Source organism: Narcine bancroftii, chromosome 14 (genome assembly GCF_036971445.1).
Source record: "Narcine bancroftii isolate sNarBan1 chromosome 14, sNarBan1.hap1, whole genome shotgun sequence".
In the NCBI taxonomy this organism is placed as follows: Eukaryota; Metazoa; Chordata; class Chondrichthyes; order Torpediniformes; family Narcinidae; genus Narcine; species Narcine bancroftii.
In genome coordinates, this window is record NC_091482.1 from 50,357,816 (window position 1) to 50,375,821 (window position 18,006).

At 41.4% G+C, this 18,006-nt stretch overlaps 1 protein-coding gene across 3 annotated transcripts in view; it reads right to left on the bottom strand.

Annotated features, from left to right (window-relative positions):
* Nucleotides 1–709: 709 nt before the first annotated feature.
* Nucleotides 710–18,006, bottom strand: part of efl1 (elongation factor like GTPase 1) — a 219,356-nt gene continuing 202,059 nt past the window's right edge. For all 3 annotated transcript variants that reach the window (XM_069911660.1, XM_069911662.1, XM_069911663.1), the window contains exon 20: nt 710–1,680. In XM_069911660.1, the coding sequence (XP_069767761.1) occupies nt 1,492–1,680 (189 nt within the window). In that variant the 3' untranslated portion in view covers nt 710–1,491. The remainder of the gene's footprint in view (nt 1,681–18,006) is intronic.

An 18,006-nucleotide genomic window follows, 5' to 3' on the forward strand; every position in this document is an offset into this window, starting at 1 on the left:
TTGTGGAGTGGGGGTGGGGAGTGGGTTTAAGAATGGATGGATTAGGATCAGTTAATGAACAGAGAATAGACAGTAGGAATAAAGAGATCAGTGTTGCAGTCTTAACCGTTCACAGTCAGATTCAATGATATGGAGGAAATCAAGTGTATCTACATATACAAAATTTGGTGATTGAGCAGGATGGAAAAAAGAGGCAGAAAGAGTGCAAGAGGATATGGATAGGTGACATTAAAGGGCAGGGGCATGAGACAGTATATAATGTGGAAAAAATGTGAGGTCATCTACTTGGGGAGAAAAAGTAGAAAGGCAGATTATTTTTTAAATGGTGAGGAGAGAAAGGTATTAATTTTCAGAGAAACTTAAGTGTTTTTATCATGTGCCATAAAAATGTTAACATGAAGGTATAGCAGGGAATCAGTCTTTATTGCAAAGGTTGGGCACCAGAGCAAAGGTATCTTACTTCTACAACAGCAAAACGCCTGTTATCTGGAATTTAAGCAACCGCCAAAATAAATTGCGGAAAATAATGTAAAAAATGCTGAAGTTTAAAATTGGCGTACCTCGCCATTAGTTTGCCAATCGAGCAACACGCAATCTGAAGCAACTGGAAAATTCACTTATCTGGCATCTACCAATCCCCATAGACGCCGGATACCAGGGGTTTTACTGTATATAGGTCTCTGGTGAGATCACAGCTGGAGTCATATGTAAAGGTCTGATGAGTCTTTATTTACCACTCTATGCAAACAAAGTACCGCTAACTTATAACGAGACTGTAATGTTTAATGTAGGTGGAATTCTCATTACACCTCAATTCAGTGGAAATGTTTTTGGAAGTAACTACCTCTGTTGCAGCAATGTGAATGCACAGCTAACATGTGGGTGTTATCAAAGTGTAACTTTCACAGATGCTTCCCATATAAAGATTTACTACATTGCAGTAAAGTCACTGATTTCATTTCTTTCTGCAAAATTATTTCAAAATAATTAGTTTTAATTTGAAGCTGGTGAGATGAGTCCACCAGGAGAGTTTGTATGCATTACATTTTTGAAATTTCAATCTTGATCAACTGAATCGGGATAGGGGTTGATTAAAGGACTCAAAATGTGCTGCTTGAAACTCTTGGGTTAGTTAGGAGTAATTCAAAACAGGCCCGATGAATGTCAAATGCCAACATCGACAAACTGCACAGGATGCCATACAAATTCATTAGCCACATTTTCAAGTAACTGTGACACACTTTCTCTAAAGAAAAATGTATATTATATTTAATTTTTTCATTAGACTGAACTTTGGTTGATGACATTTTGTACTCAATAAACATAAGGGATTGGAACGGAGAAGGCATGATTTAATTTGAATGTATTCATATTAAAATATTAATATAAATCTTCAATGTTTCAATCATGGAAATTTTACATTTCATCTGCAGCCTTACCATTCTTCACAGATGAGTAAGAATCCTTGGAAAAGTTTGCAATTTGAAGCAATTATTTATTTTTACTGAGCGTTCTCTGCTTTTCAGCATGCTGAACTATTTTCTCTTCCACATGCAGCCCCTTCCGCTTGCGAACTGTGTTCATGTATTTGTGTGCTTGATTTACGGTATCAGCTTTCTCTCCAAAGTGCAGGTACTCTTCTTCTGTTGTAGGAACCCAGTAGGGATCACTGGGAATTACCTGAATCAGAAAAAAAAAATGACAATAGTTAAAAAAGCTGCTGAACCTCAAGGGTGCACAACTCTTGTCCTGGAGGAGAGAGAACGAACAGTTCAACACGGAGAACTGAAATATTTCCAGCTTTCTATGCAATCAGAGTCAGGAGTAACAATCGAGATGAAACTACCCTTCTTCATCGAATCAAAGTATATAAACAGCGGGTGACCACAGTATATAAAAACTCAGAATTACAAAGAGTTTTGTACGCATTTCTGCCATCCAGATGGCATTGATGAAGGATGAAATATTTTTTCACTGCTGGGACATAGGGAATGCAAGAACGGATATAGTGTAATATTTTGAAGAGTTGTGAAGAGATACAGTGTGAACATAAGAAACAAGAGCAGGGGTCGGCCATCTGGCCCATCGAGCCTGTTCTGCCATTCATGTGATCATGTCTGATCCGATGATAGGCTCAGCTCCACCTACCTGGCTTTTCCTCATATCCCTTAATTCCTTTACGATGCAAAAATCTATCCAACTTTGACTTAAATATATTTATTGAGGTTGCCTGCAATGCTTCAATGGGCAGCAAATTCCACAGATTCACCAGTAAAACATGAAAATCTGTAGACAACGCAGATGAAGTAAAAACACGACGCTGGAGATCAAACAGTGTCCTTCATATAGCAAAGGTAAAAATACATAACCGACGTTTTGGGCTTGAGCCCTTCATCAAGGTTTTTACTCTACAGAGTCACACCATCTGGGAAAAGCAGTTCCTCCTCATCTCTGTCCTAAATTTAGAACCCTGAAACTTGAGGCTATGTCCCCTAGTCTGCTCTACCCAACCAATGGATGTAACTTATCTACCCCAATGTTATCTTTTCCTTTCATAATTTTATATGTATCGATAAGATCCCCTCCCATTCTTCTACGTTCCGAGTACAGTCCCAAATGATTCAATCTCTCCTCATAGGGCAGCCCCTTCATCCCTGGAATCAGTTTGGTGATGGAAAATGGAAAGGGTTCCTTCAGCTCATTGAGCACAAGCCATCAGGCACCCATTTGTCTACTAATTCTAACTTAACTCATTTTAGGCAATGCATTGGGGCTGGCACGTATTCAGCCCAATCTTGAATGAATCTGGAGGCCGGTCTTTTTAAGTCAATGGTGAGAACTGGTGACAGAGAATGTCACCCGTGTCTGCAGTGATGTAAGTTGCTGCCACTCTGGGCCTCATGGTCTCAGGACCTTTTTAGGAATCGGCAGCAGATGTCAAGTTGAATGTCATCTGTACAACCAGATGAAATAGTGTTCTGCAGTTCTCAGTGCAAAATAGGCAGATATACAACCAGACACACACACACACATACATACAGACAAACAACACGTATGCAGGCCAAGTATTTCAACTACACAAATAAAATAAAAATTGTTTCATGAATAAAAGTGTCTCGGATGGTTAGTGTGAGCATCTCCTTTGGTGGTTCGGCGCTCCCCCTACCCGTGGGAAGAAGCTGTTTCTCAGCTCGGTGGTGCCGGCTCTGATGGGAACAGCTGAAAGATGCTGTGTTGCAGGGTGCAAGGGGTCCTCAATGAGTTTTCAGTTCACGTGCAAGACAATGCCATGGATCTTCTCCATTCAAGGAGCAGGAAAGTTAGCTTCTTGATTAGACTGCAGAAGGCATCATTGATGGGTGTATGGATTTGGTGTGGGTCCGTAAGGAGAATGATTTCGAGGTTAACAATAACGGATGCCAATATCCTGGGCTAATGAATGTTCATTGTCATAAACATACAATGTAACAAAAGTCTTATTTGTTGCAGCTTCTCAAATACATAAAACATAGAGCACATAAGGAGAGGAATTAAAAAGATAATAATGTAAAAGGAAGAGGGGAACAGATAATAATAGTTAGAAATAAACCATGTGCAATTACAGGAAGGATGTGGAGGCAATGGAAAGAGTACAGAAGAGGTTTACCAGGATAGATTAGAGTATATTTCAATTTAAAATTTAAATTTAGACATACATTATGGGAATAGGCACTTTGGCTCACTAGCCTCTACTGCCCAATCACATCCAAATGACCTACAACCCCAGTACATTTGGAAGGGGAGGGGGGAGGAAGAAACTGGAGCACCCAGAGGAAACCCACGCAGAGATGGGAAGAAGGTACCATCTCCTTAGAGACAGCACTGGATTCGAACCCTGGTCGCTGGCTCATTGTTCTTAACTGTTATGCTCACCCCTGGGCTAGCTATGGGGAAAGGTTAGAAAGACTTGGGTTGTTTTCTTGGGCGTATCAGAGGCTGAGGGGAGACCTGATGCAAGCTTATAAAATTATGAGAGGCAATTAGAAAGTTTATCCAGGAGAAAGATGTTAAACATTTGAGAACCTGTACTTAATCTGAGGGGGTTTAAAGGAGATGTAGACAACATGTTTTCACAGAGAGTGGTAGGCACCTGGAATGGGCAGTGGTGGAAGCAGACTCAATAGAATTTTAGCAATGACTTGACTTTTGACTTTGGTTTGGCTTTGTGGACGAAGATTTATGGAGGGGTAATGTCCACGTCAGCTGCAGCAAAATAGAGTTTAACTAAATTTGAGCACCATCCTTTACACAGACACTGTGCCCTGAAGGGCCTGTTTCTGTGCTGTACTGTTCAACAGTCTCTAGCCCTTTATACACTAGCTAACCTGTAAATTGGTCATTCAATGAACTGGTTAAAGAAGAAGCCGTTTTTGCCGTTCACAGTGGACCACGGTTAACCGGTTCTCTGCATCTTTTCACACTCACCACTCATCACCGGGGAGAGGAGAGCCTATCCTCTATCGGTGATATCAGAGTGACGCATTGAGCAATGGCGGATCTGCCCTCCAAGAATTTCGTGTGGCAGAAAAACCCTTCCATGAGAGCTCCATGGATACAGCCTTTTTTGGGAGGGCAGGTCTGCCATCGCGCTCTCTCTCTGTCTGTCTCTCTCCCTTCCCTCTGTCCCTCACATATCTACCGCACGGATGGCAGTCTCTTCAATCTGAGGCGCCTGCAAGCTCACACCAAGACACAAGAGCAACTTGTCCGTGAACTACTCTTTGCAGACGATGCCGCTTTAGTTGCCCATTCAGAGCCAGCTCTTCAGCGCTTGACGTCCTGTTTTGCGGAAACTGCCAAAATGTTTGTCCTGGAAGTCAGCCTGAATAAAACTGAGGTCCTCCATCAGCCAGCTCCCCTCCATGACTACCAGCCCCCCCACATCTCCATCGGGCACACAAAACTCAAAACGGTCAACCAGTTTACCTATCTCGGCTGCACCATTTCATCAGATGCAAGGATCGACAACGAGATAGACAACAGACTCGCCAAGGCAAATAGCGCCTTTGGAAGACTACACAAAAGAGTCTGGAAAAACAACCAACTGAAAAACCTCACAAAGATAAGCGTATACAGAGCCGTTGTCATACCCACACTCCTGTTCGGCTCCGAATCATGGGTCCTCTACCGGCATCACCTAAGGCTCCTAGAACGCTTCCACCAGCGTTGTCTCCGCTCCATCCTCAACATTCATTGGAGCGACTTCATCCCTAACATCGAAGTACTCGAGATGGCAGAGGCCGACAGCATCGAATCCACGCTGTTGAAGATCCAACTGCGCTGAGTTCTGGAAATATTTTTACTAATGATCACCCCAGTGATGTTGCAGCTGGGGAATGGGAATAGTTATGCTTTTAAATGTTAGAGAATAGGTGAGTCTTTTGTTTGTAATTGCAGGGTACTAGCCTGGTATGGTAGTGACTTGTTCTTTTACATTCCAAATAATGGCATAGTCTTGCTGCATTCAGACACAGATACTCTGACATCACCGATAGAGGATAGGCTCTCCTCTCCCCGGTGATGAGTGGTGAGTGTGAAAAGATGCAGAGAACTGGTTAACTGTGTTCCACTGTGAACGGCAAAAACGGCTTCTTCTTTAACCAGTTCATTGAATGACCAATTTACAGGTCACGTCTCCAGAATGGAGGACCATCGCCGTCCCAAGATCGTGTTATATGGCGAGCTCTCCACTGGCCATCGTGTCAGAGGTGCACCAAAGAAGAGGTATTAGGACTGCTTAAAGAAATCTCTTGGTGCCTGCCACATTGACCACCGCCAGTGGGCTGATATCGCCTCAAACCGTGCATCTTGGCGCCTCACAGTTCGGCGGGCAGCAACTTCCTTTGAAGAAGACCGCAGAGCCCACCTCACTGACAAAAGACAAAAGAGGAAAAACCCAACACCCAACCCCAACCAACAAATTTTCCCCTGCAACCGTGTCTGCCTGTCCCGCATCGGACTTGTCAGCCACAAACGAGCCTGCAGCTGACTTGGAGATTTACCCCCTCCATAAATCTTCGTCCGCGAAGCCAAGCCAAGGAAAAAAGAAATACGTGTATTTCATCCCTGCCGTGACTTTGCCACGGTCTTTATAAATTGTACACCTATTGTTGTTTTATTGTTGCTACCACTTTCCTACAATCCTTTATAAACTTATGAAAGTTTATATAGGTTGGCACAACTACAAGGGCTGAAGGACTCATGCTGTGCTGTACGTAATGTTTAATTATGTAATAATTAGGGACGATTAATTTTGTTTCAATACAAGATCATAATCCATTGATCAGGATTTAGTAACTTGAATACTAAGTTTATACCTTCTTTTTCATCTTTTGTTTCCTTCACAATCCTGCATTCACGCAAAAACATTATCAACGCGTCACTATTTTGTCCCTGGACTGTCCATGTCCCTGTCACACTGGGCTAATCGGCACGCAGGCATCAGATGACCCTGGGGATGATACACCCTACCTATGCAGTCCATCCCCGGGGTCATTTGACGGCTGCGTGCCTGTTCGCGAGCATTCAAGGAGAAGTGAGGTTAAGGGAAGTGGGCAGAGTCAAGAGATGCTCTCAGTTCCGATGAAGGTCATCATCAAAAGAAGGAAGTTCGGTTTCACTCTTCACAGATGCTGCCTGACCTGGTGAGTGGTTCCAGAATTTTCTGCTTTTCTTTCAGACTTCCAACATCGGTGAGCATAACAGTGCCAGCAATTAGGAGCGGGATTTGAATCCGGCGGTGTCTGTAAGGAGTTTGCACGCTTTCCCTGTGTCTGCGTGGGTTTCCTCAGGGTGCTCTGGTTTCCTCGCTTCCTTCGAAACGTACTGGGGGTTGTAGGTTAATTGGGTGTAATGGCCCGTTACTGTGCAGTAAGTCTAAGTTTAAAAAATTAAAATTCTTTTTCTTTTCTGTTGGATTTTCAGAAATGATTTGTTTCTCTGAACATGTTGTCACAGGGGCAATTTATAACCTTAGACTGACATGATAATACCTCAACATTAGCTTCAGGCACACACACTGTCTGTGTCTGAATGCAGCAAGACTATGCCATTATTTGGAATGTAAAAGAACAAGTCACTACCACACCAGGCTAGTACCCTGCAATTACAAACAAAAGACTCACCTATTCTCTAACATTTAAAAGCATAACTATTCCCCATTCCCCAGCAGCAACATCACTGGGGTGATCATTAGTAAAAATATTTCCAGAACTCAGCACTTAATCAGTGGACTCTAAATGCTTGTCAAAGTCTACGATTGCCATAATAGGAGACCGAATCACCGACATTAAGAAGCTACTGCAGCATCTGCAAACCTCGCCAGGGTAATTGGAGAAGCTCTCTGTCACTCCAAAGACATGAAGAATACTTTAAACTCATTCAACCTGTAGCAACCTGTGATAGCCTTATCCTCAAGAAAAGTGGAACCCTTATCACCTAGAAATGCAATGGAAATGTCTGATACACAGACTCCTAGCTAGAAATAAAAAAATGGTGGTGGTGCCAAGGTTAAAGAAGCCAAAAGTAATTTATTTAAAAATCCTGCGACTGCGGGGTCTGGGCTCAAGCTGGTGGCGCCTGTGTTCGGCAATGGGTTCAAGGGGTTGCAGACTCCGGGGAAGTAGAGGACTGGCACGGGGCACCAGAAAACGGGGAGACCAGCCCCATTTGAGACAGAGAAGTAGAGATGACCCACCAGATGGCAACCACAATGGCAGAACAGTGAAGGGGCTTGGAGGCTGAAGAACCCACAGGTGGGTGGACTGTTGGCGACTCGAGATGAGGAACCCACGGAGTTTGTGGGCTGCTGGCGACTGCGGTCAAGGGACCAGGGCGCGGACTGCTGGAGACTGGCTCAAGTCTGGCTGAAGTGATTCCAGGCATCGGAACCGGGACATGAGAGGGTGCAGGAGGCTTTCTGATTGTCAGAGGTGCGAATCTGGAGCTCAGCTTGCTGATGTTTTGGACTGAAGGCTGTGTAGCTGTGGAGGCTGTGGGAGCATTAGAGGCAAATCCATGGACACTTAGTGACTTTGAAGGGACTCGTTTGCTTTTCTTTCTCTAACTGTAAGGGGCACTAGGCAATTTCTGCTGATGGCGAATCATTGTCCTGCATGGAGTGGACGGCAGTCAGATTGGACAATTGGACCCCACGGGGGTGCACAGTGTCTCTGCACCCCATGGGTGTGCACCAGTGGCAGTGCTCTGGCAATGCCAACATTTAAAGAAAAAATTCTAACTAGCATTCTGTGTATCAGACAATTCCATTGCATTTCTAGGTGATAAAGGTCCCGCTTTTCTTGGGGGATAAGGCTGTCACAGGTTGAATGAGTTTAATATTCTTTTTGTCTTTGGGGCTATAGATAACTTCTGCTATTACCATTGACTTGTGGTAGACTAAAGGAAATTTTGTCTAATATCACATTTTCTGTTTCATTACATGAGAATAAAAGAATCTTGAAATAGCACATATTTCCCTGTGTAAGACACAAATAACTGCAGGTGACACAATCTGGAGCAAAAACAAACCGGTGAAGGAACTCAGTTGGCCAGGCAGCATCTGTGGAAATTGAGGGATTGTCAACATTTCAGGCCTCTGCATCAGAACTGAGAGGGCTCAGGGGAGAGAGTCGGTATGAGGAGATGAGGAGGCAGGGCAGGTACCCTTTTAAGTACGTACTTGAAAGAAAAAAGATTTGATGGACGCGGTTAAATTAAATCAAGTGGGTGGTGCCATGGATGTTACAAACTCCGACACTAAATCATTCCTTTGAACCTGTACAATTTCAAGTCATTTCTAAGTTATATAATCAGGTTATATTCTGACTTGCATATTCCCCGACTGGAAAAAGTTCCAACTTTTCAGTTTCACTTCTAAACTCCCTTATTAATAACAAAGTCAGGATTCCTAACCCAGAGGCAACTTGGAAATTTTATGTCTCTCAGGTTTTTTTTATTTTGACTGTGTGGGAGTGGAGTGAAGGGAAACATTGCATTAACTAAGCTTTGTAAAGTTAAATATAAGCCGCTTTGTTCAGCAAGTCCTTTGACAGAAGTAGTCCTTCTAAAACTGAGGGCAAAATACAACCACTGACAGGAAATCTCAGGAATTACTTCTGTAGAACATAAAGCTGAGAGATGACTATGACAAGAACATTTAAAAAAAACTTTAGCTTTCAAGCCACTGATTTGGAATGCCATTTAGGATCTGCGATGCAAATACCATATGAGTTAACGTTCATGCAGCAATCAATAATCATAATGATTGTACCCTCACAGGTAAGTCCTCGCACCTGGTCAGGGCTCGAACTTAATGAGATGTCTCATATTTAAGGGAGCACAGATGGGAGTGAAACTAAAGGCAAGATTCACTGCAGAACAAAAACCTTTTCAGGGCAGTGCCGAGGGGCATATGCCACCAGTCATCTGCTTCTGGTTAGCAGTACAGAATTTGCGAAGGAATAGCAAGATTAAAAAAAAATAGAAGCATTTATTCTGGCAGCCAGGGGCTCTGCTCTCGAAGATGGATTATTTCCATGTGATAGTTTAGCCGCTGCTCTTGCCTCTCCTCCTCAAGGCACCTGGGACCATCATGGTTGAGTTTATTTGGTTCATACTTAATAAAAGTGAGGGCTTCAGATTCTGGTTTGGATATTCATTCATGTGTGTCTTAACACCCAGCTCAATCCTGTCCTTAGCAAGGGTCATGACAGCACAATTGCAGGCCACGCTCTAAGGATCTAATTGATTCCACCCATCCACCCCATTAATCCGCAGCCAAGTTATTGGTGATCACCGACATTCCTCCTCAGTAGAGTGAACAAGGAACCAGGCACAAGCTTTCCTTCTCTTGGTGGCTGAATGCCATAAAGAGAGATGGTTTATTATTTTTGTGATTAATGTATTTACTGACAAGATGCAAAAAAAACCCCATATTATAATAACATTGCACAGCTTGAATAGTTCCTTGTTATTGAAGATGTATATTATTTTAGTTTACTTCATTCACAGAAAAAGTATTACTCATTTTAAGCTTACAATAATGAATAGAGACCCGCAGTGTGAAAATCTGTTACCATTTTGTGTGTTTTTGGTTTCTATCTTTTAGGCCATTCTCATCAAACATTTCCAACACACCATTTTCTCCATTACTTAGATAAAATATTGCAGCATGAACAAGATAATGATGAGAGAATTCTTGTTAAGATTACTGTAACTCTCTGGTAAAATAACCCAATGCTTAATTTGTTTTAGGATGTAACTGCTGCATTTGCAAGCAAGTTCTGCCGACAAGAGTTTGTTGCATTCTTCAGAGACATATTTACATCAACATTTTTCATTATAAATTTATGTTCTTACATGATCAGGGCTTCTCCCGTTGGAACCTAAAAGCAAAATGTTGCCGATTCTGGAAATCTGAAATAAAAGCTAAGAGATGAAAGCTCCCAAAGGTCAGACAGCATTTATAAAATGGCCAATGGAATGATGGCGATTCCACTTCTCTTGACCCATGTGAACATGCAACATTTTCGGTGCACAGGTAAATTGATTGCACTGCTGTTTCACTGCCTCCAGAAGGGAACTGCTGTGTAGCACACACTTCACTTCTGCCAATAACCCAAATATTTCCTGTAGATGACTTGAATCAGCTCACTTCCCAAGCTGTCACAAGTTTGGCTACAAAAGATTACTCCAACAGTATTCAATTCAAAAAAGCCTGTCTTTAAACTTATGCTCTCAGACACCTTCTCCAAAGTGCAATGCATACAGCAACTAGTAATGAACAGTTTTATAGGGGTTAAATATTGCTTGCTCTTTGTATATTCAATTCCACAAATCAAAATCGACTCATTCAAATCATCTGAGGCTTTACGCACCAGATTTGTCCTGATTTCAAATGACCAGATCATTTCAAATCTTCTGCAAAAAAAACCCCCTCTAATTATCACAGACTGCAAGTAATTATCAACCTAAAACATCTACAGGTGTGCAACAGGAAACACATAAGCCAGATTGGTTTACTTGCTGAAGAATAAACAATGGTGAACCTGCTGAGGACTTATAACAATCTGACAACTTCATTGTTACTTTTATTGGCACTGACTGCGTTTAATAGTTCTAAAGTAAAAAAAAGTCACCTGTTTAAAAACTGGCACCTAATATGAAGTTGGATTTGGAGTACTCTCACTATAAATATTGGCAATAACTAATCCTAGTTTTCAGTGCAGTGCAAGTAATCACATTAGCAGAACTAAAATGATGAGCCAAGTAAAACAATGCTGGAGAAACTAAGGTCAATGTACTTTATATAACACAAAATAAAGATACATCACCAACCTTTTGGGCTTGAGCCCTTAATCAAGTTGAGCAGAATGTAGGCAGGTGCCCGAACAAAATGGTAGTGGTGGTGGGGTGGGGTGGTGGGAGGTGGAGGAAGGGGCAGGGGGTAGTGGAGGAAGGGGCAAGGGGAGGAGCATAGTCCCACAGGCGGGAAGTAATAGGTGGATAAGGAACGGAGGGCACAACATCAAGCAGTGGAGGGGGAGATGACTCTGAGAATGGAGAGGGAAGGGGGTGGAGAGCTCGAGGAAAGAAGACAGAGGGATAAGGAAGAGAGGGAGAACGGTGAATGGTCTAGCAGAAAACAGAGAAGTCGATGTTAATGCCATTCAGTTAGAGAAAGCAGAGACAGAATATTAGATGTTGCTCCTCTAATTTACAGGTCAAAGCATGAGGCCTACTCCTAAAATGGTTTGGCATACACACTAATTTACATTCTTCGCCAAGTGATCCTTTGAAATAATTAAAAGTGGACAATTCTTTCTCAGCAATTTGAACCCCACAAGTTCTTCTGCAATTGTGGCAGCAGGACGTTTTATTCCCAAATTAATTCTTGTGCCTGACGTGTCTGATAAGCTGTTGTTGAAGTGCCAAATTCAGGCAGGCATTAGTTTCATTCTGCTCCAAAGCTACCTTGAATTTGACTGTGGGTCCTATAAATGTTAATGACTGATCACTGAATGGGTGCTGATTTGAATGCTTCAGTAGCCTGCCTGCCTATTCTGTAGTCTCATATCTTTCTTTGGCTTGGCTTCGTGGACGAAGATTTATGGAGGGGGTAAAAGTGCTTGAATAAGTACCTGAATCAATCACGTTTCTGATTAGTACATTTTTATATAGCATTATGTCTGCAGCAGCGTCCCAGAGATTTTCAAATGAGCAGAGCCTTTTGAGGAATGTTTCTCAATGAATGGCACGGTTGTGGGCGGCGTGGTTAGCGCAACGCTGTTACAGTGTCAGCGATCAGGACCGGGATTCAAATCCCTTGCTGTTTGAAAGGAGTTTGTACGTTCTCCCTGTGTCTGCGTGGGTGTTCCCTGGGAGCTCCAGTTTCCTCCCACCATTCAAAACATATCAGATGCTGTAGGCCAATTGGGTGCAACTGGGTGGCACGGGTCCGTGGCCAAAGAGGGCCTGTTACTGTGCTGTATGCCTAAAGTTAAAATTTAAATTTAATGAGCTTCAAGGCACAGGCTGCTGCTTAACATTACACCAAGATGTTTTGGGTTGGCTTGGCTGCAGGTACTTATACTCTGGATTGCAGAACATCTTTGGAGTACTACAATTGATCAGGTTGTGGCAGAGGCAATACTTGGAGCTTTGAGTACAATTTTGTTTTTTTCACCCTTAAAAGGATATATTCGTAGTGAACATTCACCAGAAAGGTCACTGAAGTGGAGATGAGAAGAGAATGAACACGATCGGCCTCTATTTTAAGGGTTTTGATGAAAGAGGTATGATCTTATTGATACTAAATATTGGGTAGGATGTTTTCACTGGCTCTCAAAAGCAGTATGGTTAGTGCAGTAGTAAGCATGACGCTATTACAATGCCCGTGGTCTGGGTTCCAATCGGCTGCCTGTAAGGACCTTGTATTTTCTCCCTGTGTCTGTGTGGGTTTCCCCTGGGTGTTCTGGTTTCCTCCCTCCCCCCCACCCCCCCAAGTATGCAGGATTATATGTTAATTTGGGTGTCAATGGGCGGCACCGGATTAAATGGCTGGAATCGGTTTCGACTGTTTTGTAAATACATTTTTTTAAAAAAAGGGGTAGGTCATTTTAGGACTGAAATAAAAATAAAGTTTTTCATTCAAAGATTGGCAAATCTTCGGAATTCTCTAGCTGAGAGTTGTGACAGTTGAGCTATTAATTCAATTCAAAACATATTTTCGTAGATTTTACGCCTATCAAGGGATACAAGGATGGGGCAGGAATTAATTGATGCAGGAGATGCTGTGTTAAGGAATTACTGTGTTAAGATTTAAGAAGCCAAATGGTCAATGTCTACTCTTATTTGTACTCTGCTTTGTTGTTGCTATTGGTGAAGTTGAATCCATGGCAATTTTAAAGGGAAATATAATAAACGATTGATCCAGAATCCAAAAGGAGAATGCAAAGTGGAGAGATCAGTTTTGAATTGTTATTGAAGCATTAACTAAGCAGCCTTCCATCAGCTGTCAAATTCTGTGTTTCAACGATATCTGCAGTCTAAACAATATTTTTTCAATTGAAAAAAGTTGCTGAAAATCTGAAATAAGAACAACATTTTAACTTTAGACATACAGGCCCTTCCAGCCCACAGGCCCGAGCCATCCTACAATTGACCTACAATTGGGAGGGTGGGAGGAAACTGGAAGCGCTGAACGAAACCAAACTTGTTACAGACAGCGCCAGATTCGAACCCGGGTTGCTGGCGCTGTAACAGTGTTGCGCTAACCGCTTCGCTCACCGTGCCACCCCCTGAACTCTGGAAGTACCTGGTAGAATAGGCAGTGTCTGTGGAGAGGGAAATAATGTTAATGTTTCAGGTCAATGTCAGAATTATCACATTGGTCAATATACCAACTCTGCATTTGCTCAGTTTAACCAAGTTAATTGGAGGCAATTTACTGTTACCCTAGTTTTAGGAATAGGCTAATATAACACTTGGGATGCAAATCTTAGAATGATGAAGTAGCACAGATTCCAAGCTATTGTATTTCAATGAAAGTATAAATACCTCAAGATTTTTGGTTGAACTATATTTATAAGAAATGTTACTTATAACCACTTTAGTGTCAAAAGTACATTCAGGAAATGTCATCAGCTCCAGGACTGTGTTTTGCATCAGAGGTAGAAAAAGCCAAGGGGAAATAATTCTGAAATCCAAAAAAAACCTTCTAACTTGTGCCCATATTCTCAAACTATGTTTCAGTATTGGATTGTCAATCAACATATATAGAAGATAAAGAGATCCCTAAAATTGCAAAAATTGTAAAATTTAATTCCATTTCTACCCATGAAAAACAGTAAACCGAATGATCAAAATGTAACAAAAGAATGAATTTAGGAATAATGACCGTCCAATAATTAATCTAAAATTGTGAAGATGAGCTTTGTGTAAGCGAGGGCATTTCCCCTGCCATATGTAGGAAGATATAAGCGAGTTGAGTGAATCAAAAAAAGATTTCAGGATGAAAATTGGTACAGATTGAAAGAGGTACAAAAATGTAGATAAAAATCTTCATTTTAATAGAGTTAATATGACCAATCATTGAGTGATAAGGGTGACCATCTCGATAATAATAATTTAACCTGATTAAAGTAGAGTCGAAAATTTTTCCTTAAAATGGGCTGTATGAAAAGAAACAGAGAGGATAACATTTCAGGTTCCTCCTCGATCAGGTCTACTCTACATTTTCAGCATTTTGTCCTTTGTTCAAGTAGTTAGAGCTCCTTTCGCCTCGAGGACATGTTTGAATTGCAGTGGCAGGAGATGGGACGAGCTAAACTCTGCTAAACCAAAATATGAAGTAGAGCAAGGTTAGTAATTCTGTAAAACCCTAGTATTCTCAAATTCCTTTTTCCAACACTGACCTCAGTGGAAATTGCAGAACCTACTTTACTGTGTAATAAGAACCCGGGCAATGATGTCCATATGTTCCGTAAACTATTTTGTGTGATGGAGTTTTGAAGGCAAACTCATTAAATACGAGATTGAATTACATGAAGTATAATGTCACATCTTTCCTGAACACTCATTACTGGCTGAGAATTTGTGGATTACTTGAACTCAAGATTGTGAGAAAGCACCAAGTATGTGACAAGAAACTGATATGAAATACTTGTGTGCTTTTCATTTGTAAGAAAACATTCAGACTTTGAAATTATGCTATAAGACACCAACAATGAAATACAAAAATGCCCTTCAAAATTTCCTTTGCAATTTTTTAGACAGTTATTCCTTCATTGGAAGGAAAAAGGAATCTCCTTTAAAATGTTTATGCCTTTCCCTGTATAGTTTCCACTTCTACAACTGGAAGCAAAATGTGTTATCAATGATGGTTGTACAGACTTGAACAAACCTTAAGAAAAAATGCTTCAAGATCACATTAGCTGTCTTGAGTTAATCTTTTGAGCCGTGCTTTGTTAGAATGCTTTTGTTATTATAAACAATACAGTGCCCTTCGTGTTTCAATAATGTTATTGTAATATGTTTCTTGAAAAAAGTCAAGTCAAATCTCTAATGGCTTGGTTGGAAAATTAGTTTGTAGTTCAACATTGGTCTATGCTTGGCAATCTGAAAGATTTCGGAATTGTTGAGTTGATCAGTCACAGATAAGGTCATGAGTTAAAGTCTTCTCATGGAGACTGGAGGACAAAGACCTAGGCTGACAATGTACAAAGGAAAATAGTGTGTGTGTGTGTGTGTGTGTGTGTGTGTGTGTGTGTGTGTGTGTGTGTGTGTGTGTGTGTGTGTGTGTGTGTGTGTGTGTGCGCGCGCGCGAATCTTCACTTTTATATCAGATTTCAACATTTTGGAAAATTGAACACTTAAATAAATTACGATTTCTCGAGGGCCATGCCTCTAAAACTTGTAACCTTTTGGTTTTCATGTTTTCACATGCTTTTTCCTTCCATGTTCATTCACATTGAATGAGTATACAGTTTAAACACCAGCCTCAGGTCCCCTTGCAGTTTCAATGCAGGCCACTTTTGCCATTGAGTCAGAAGCCTTTGCATTGATTTGAGCACCGACCCCACATTGATGCAGCAACCAAGGGGACGTGCAGTGAGAGGGCCATTCTGTTCTTTGGATCGAACATCAAACTGAGGCCTTACTTGCTCCCTCAGGTTGTCATAAAAGCCTCTGCACTCTTCAAGGAACATCAGACGAATTATTTGATATACATTTACTCCTTGACTAATATGACTAAAACAGTACAGCAATATTTAAATCCCAATTCTCTGTCCATGCTCCATTTGAGCGTAGAATCACTGAATTCACCATGTAGTGAAAATAGATGGGCTTTACAACAAAACAGATGCTCAAATATTCTCATCCATCTACTAATGAAAACCATGTGCTACGTTTTATGGCAGATCAAAGTTGGAGCTTCTCTCTTTGTAATACCTACAGTTCCACATGAGAATTTTCAAAACATTTCAATATATAGTAAATAAAACTGTATCTGAGTGTCATAGCATTCTCTGAACTGCTAAGCAGATTTTACATAACCAGTATCAATGAGTACAGGTCTAATTCTTAGTACGAATGACTTTGTCACAAGAATAACATGCATGCTTTCATGCATATAACAGAATCTCAGCAGAATTACTTTTACAAAATTGTATTCAATTTCAGGGAGTATGACTTCTTCTAAATCTGATACTACGAACAAATACTGTTCCAGCAATCATGTCATCAACATGAAAATTGATTCAATACCCACATATAAACATGCACATACAAATGTGTAAACATAAATGCATGCAGACAAAAAGAAAATCTAAACAAAATGAGAAGCTGCTAATTCTTGAGATCTGAAATAAAAAACTGGAAATGATGCAAATACACATCTCCAAAAAGAAAAAAAAAAATCGGACACTGACAAAACCTATGAAATATATGTGTGAGAAACATCATAATGTAACGACGCCAATTCTGCATCCCATTCCCACACCGACGTGTCCGACAATGGCCTCATGTGCTGCCAGACTGAGGCCGTCTGCAAATTGGAAGATCCACACCTAATATTCCGTTGGGTCTCTCCCTTTCCTCCAGCTCCCCACCCACTTCCCTCTCCACTCTGAGAGCTACCCCATCCCCTCCTGTCACTTCTTTTCTACCGATATCCACTATTGACCTGCACTCCTCCTCCAGCCCCTTCCACTCTCCTCTCATCTCCCCACCTCCTTATTCAGGCACCCAGCACTTTGTTCTCACACCATGATGAAGGGCTCAGGCCTGAAACTGGTTCTATCCCTTTCTTACTATAGAAGCTGCGTGATCTGCTGAGTTTCCCAACATTTTTGTGCATTGCGCTACAATCACAGCGTTTGTAGACTTTAACTGTCTCACATTATATTGTAATATTTATCTTTATGGGTGCTTACTGACCTGTTGAACATGTCCAGCATTTTATCTGTTGACATGCACACAAATACAGATATGAAATGTTTACGTACTGTAAGGTAAAACATCATGAGATGGGAATGTGTAGGGAGTTACCCTGTACAGGGCAGTAACAAGAAGGGGAGGTGTCCTTGTACTCCTGTTAGGTAAAACATCATGAGATGGGACCGGAGAAGGAGTCACCCAGTACTAAGGAGTAACAGAATGCATCCTTGTACTTACAAGATAAGAGAGACATTGATGGATTGAGAGGCAGGAAGCTAGCAGGGAAAGGATAGCAACAGTTTTAGTCATTGGACAAGTAATGATATGATGATGTTCTAAGCATGTATCCAAGGGTATAAAAAATCACCATTTTGCTGATAACGGCAGAATGCATTCTCCGGCTAACTTTGTTAGTCGCAAGTGTTACAATCCGGTAATAAAGAACAAAGAACCCTGATTTCGACTCAGCCTGGTGTTTGTCTCACTCATTCATGAACAAAGCAGACCTAACAGTACACAATTGCATGT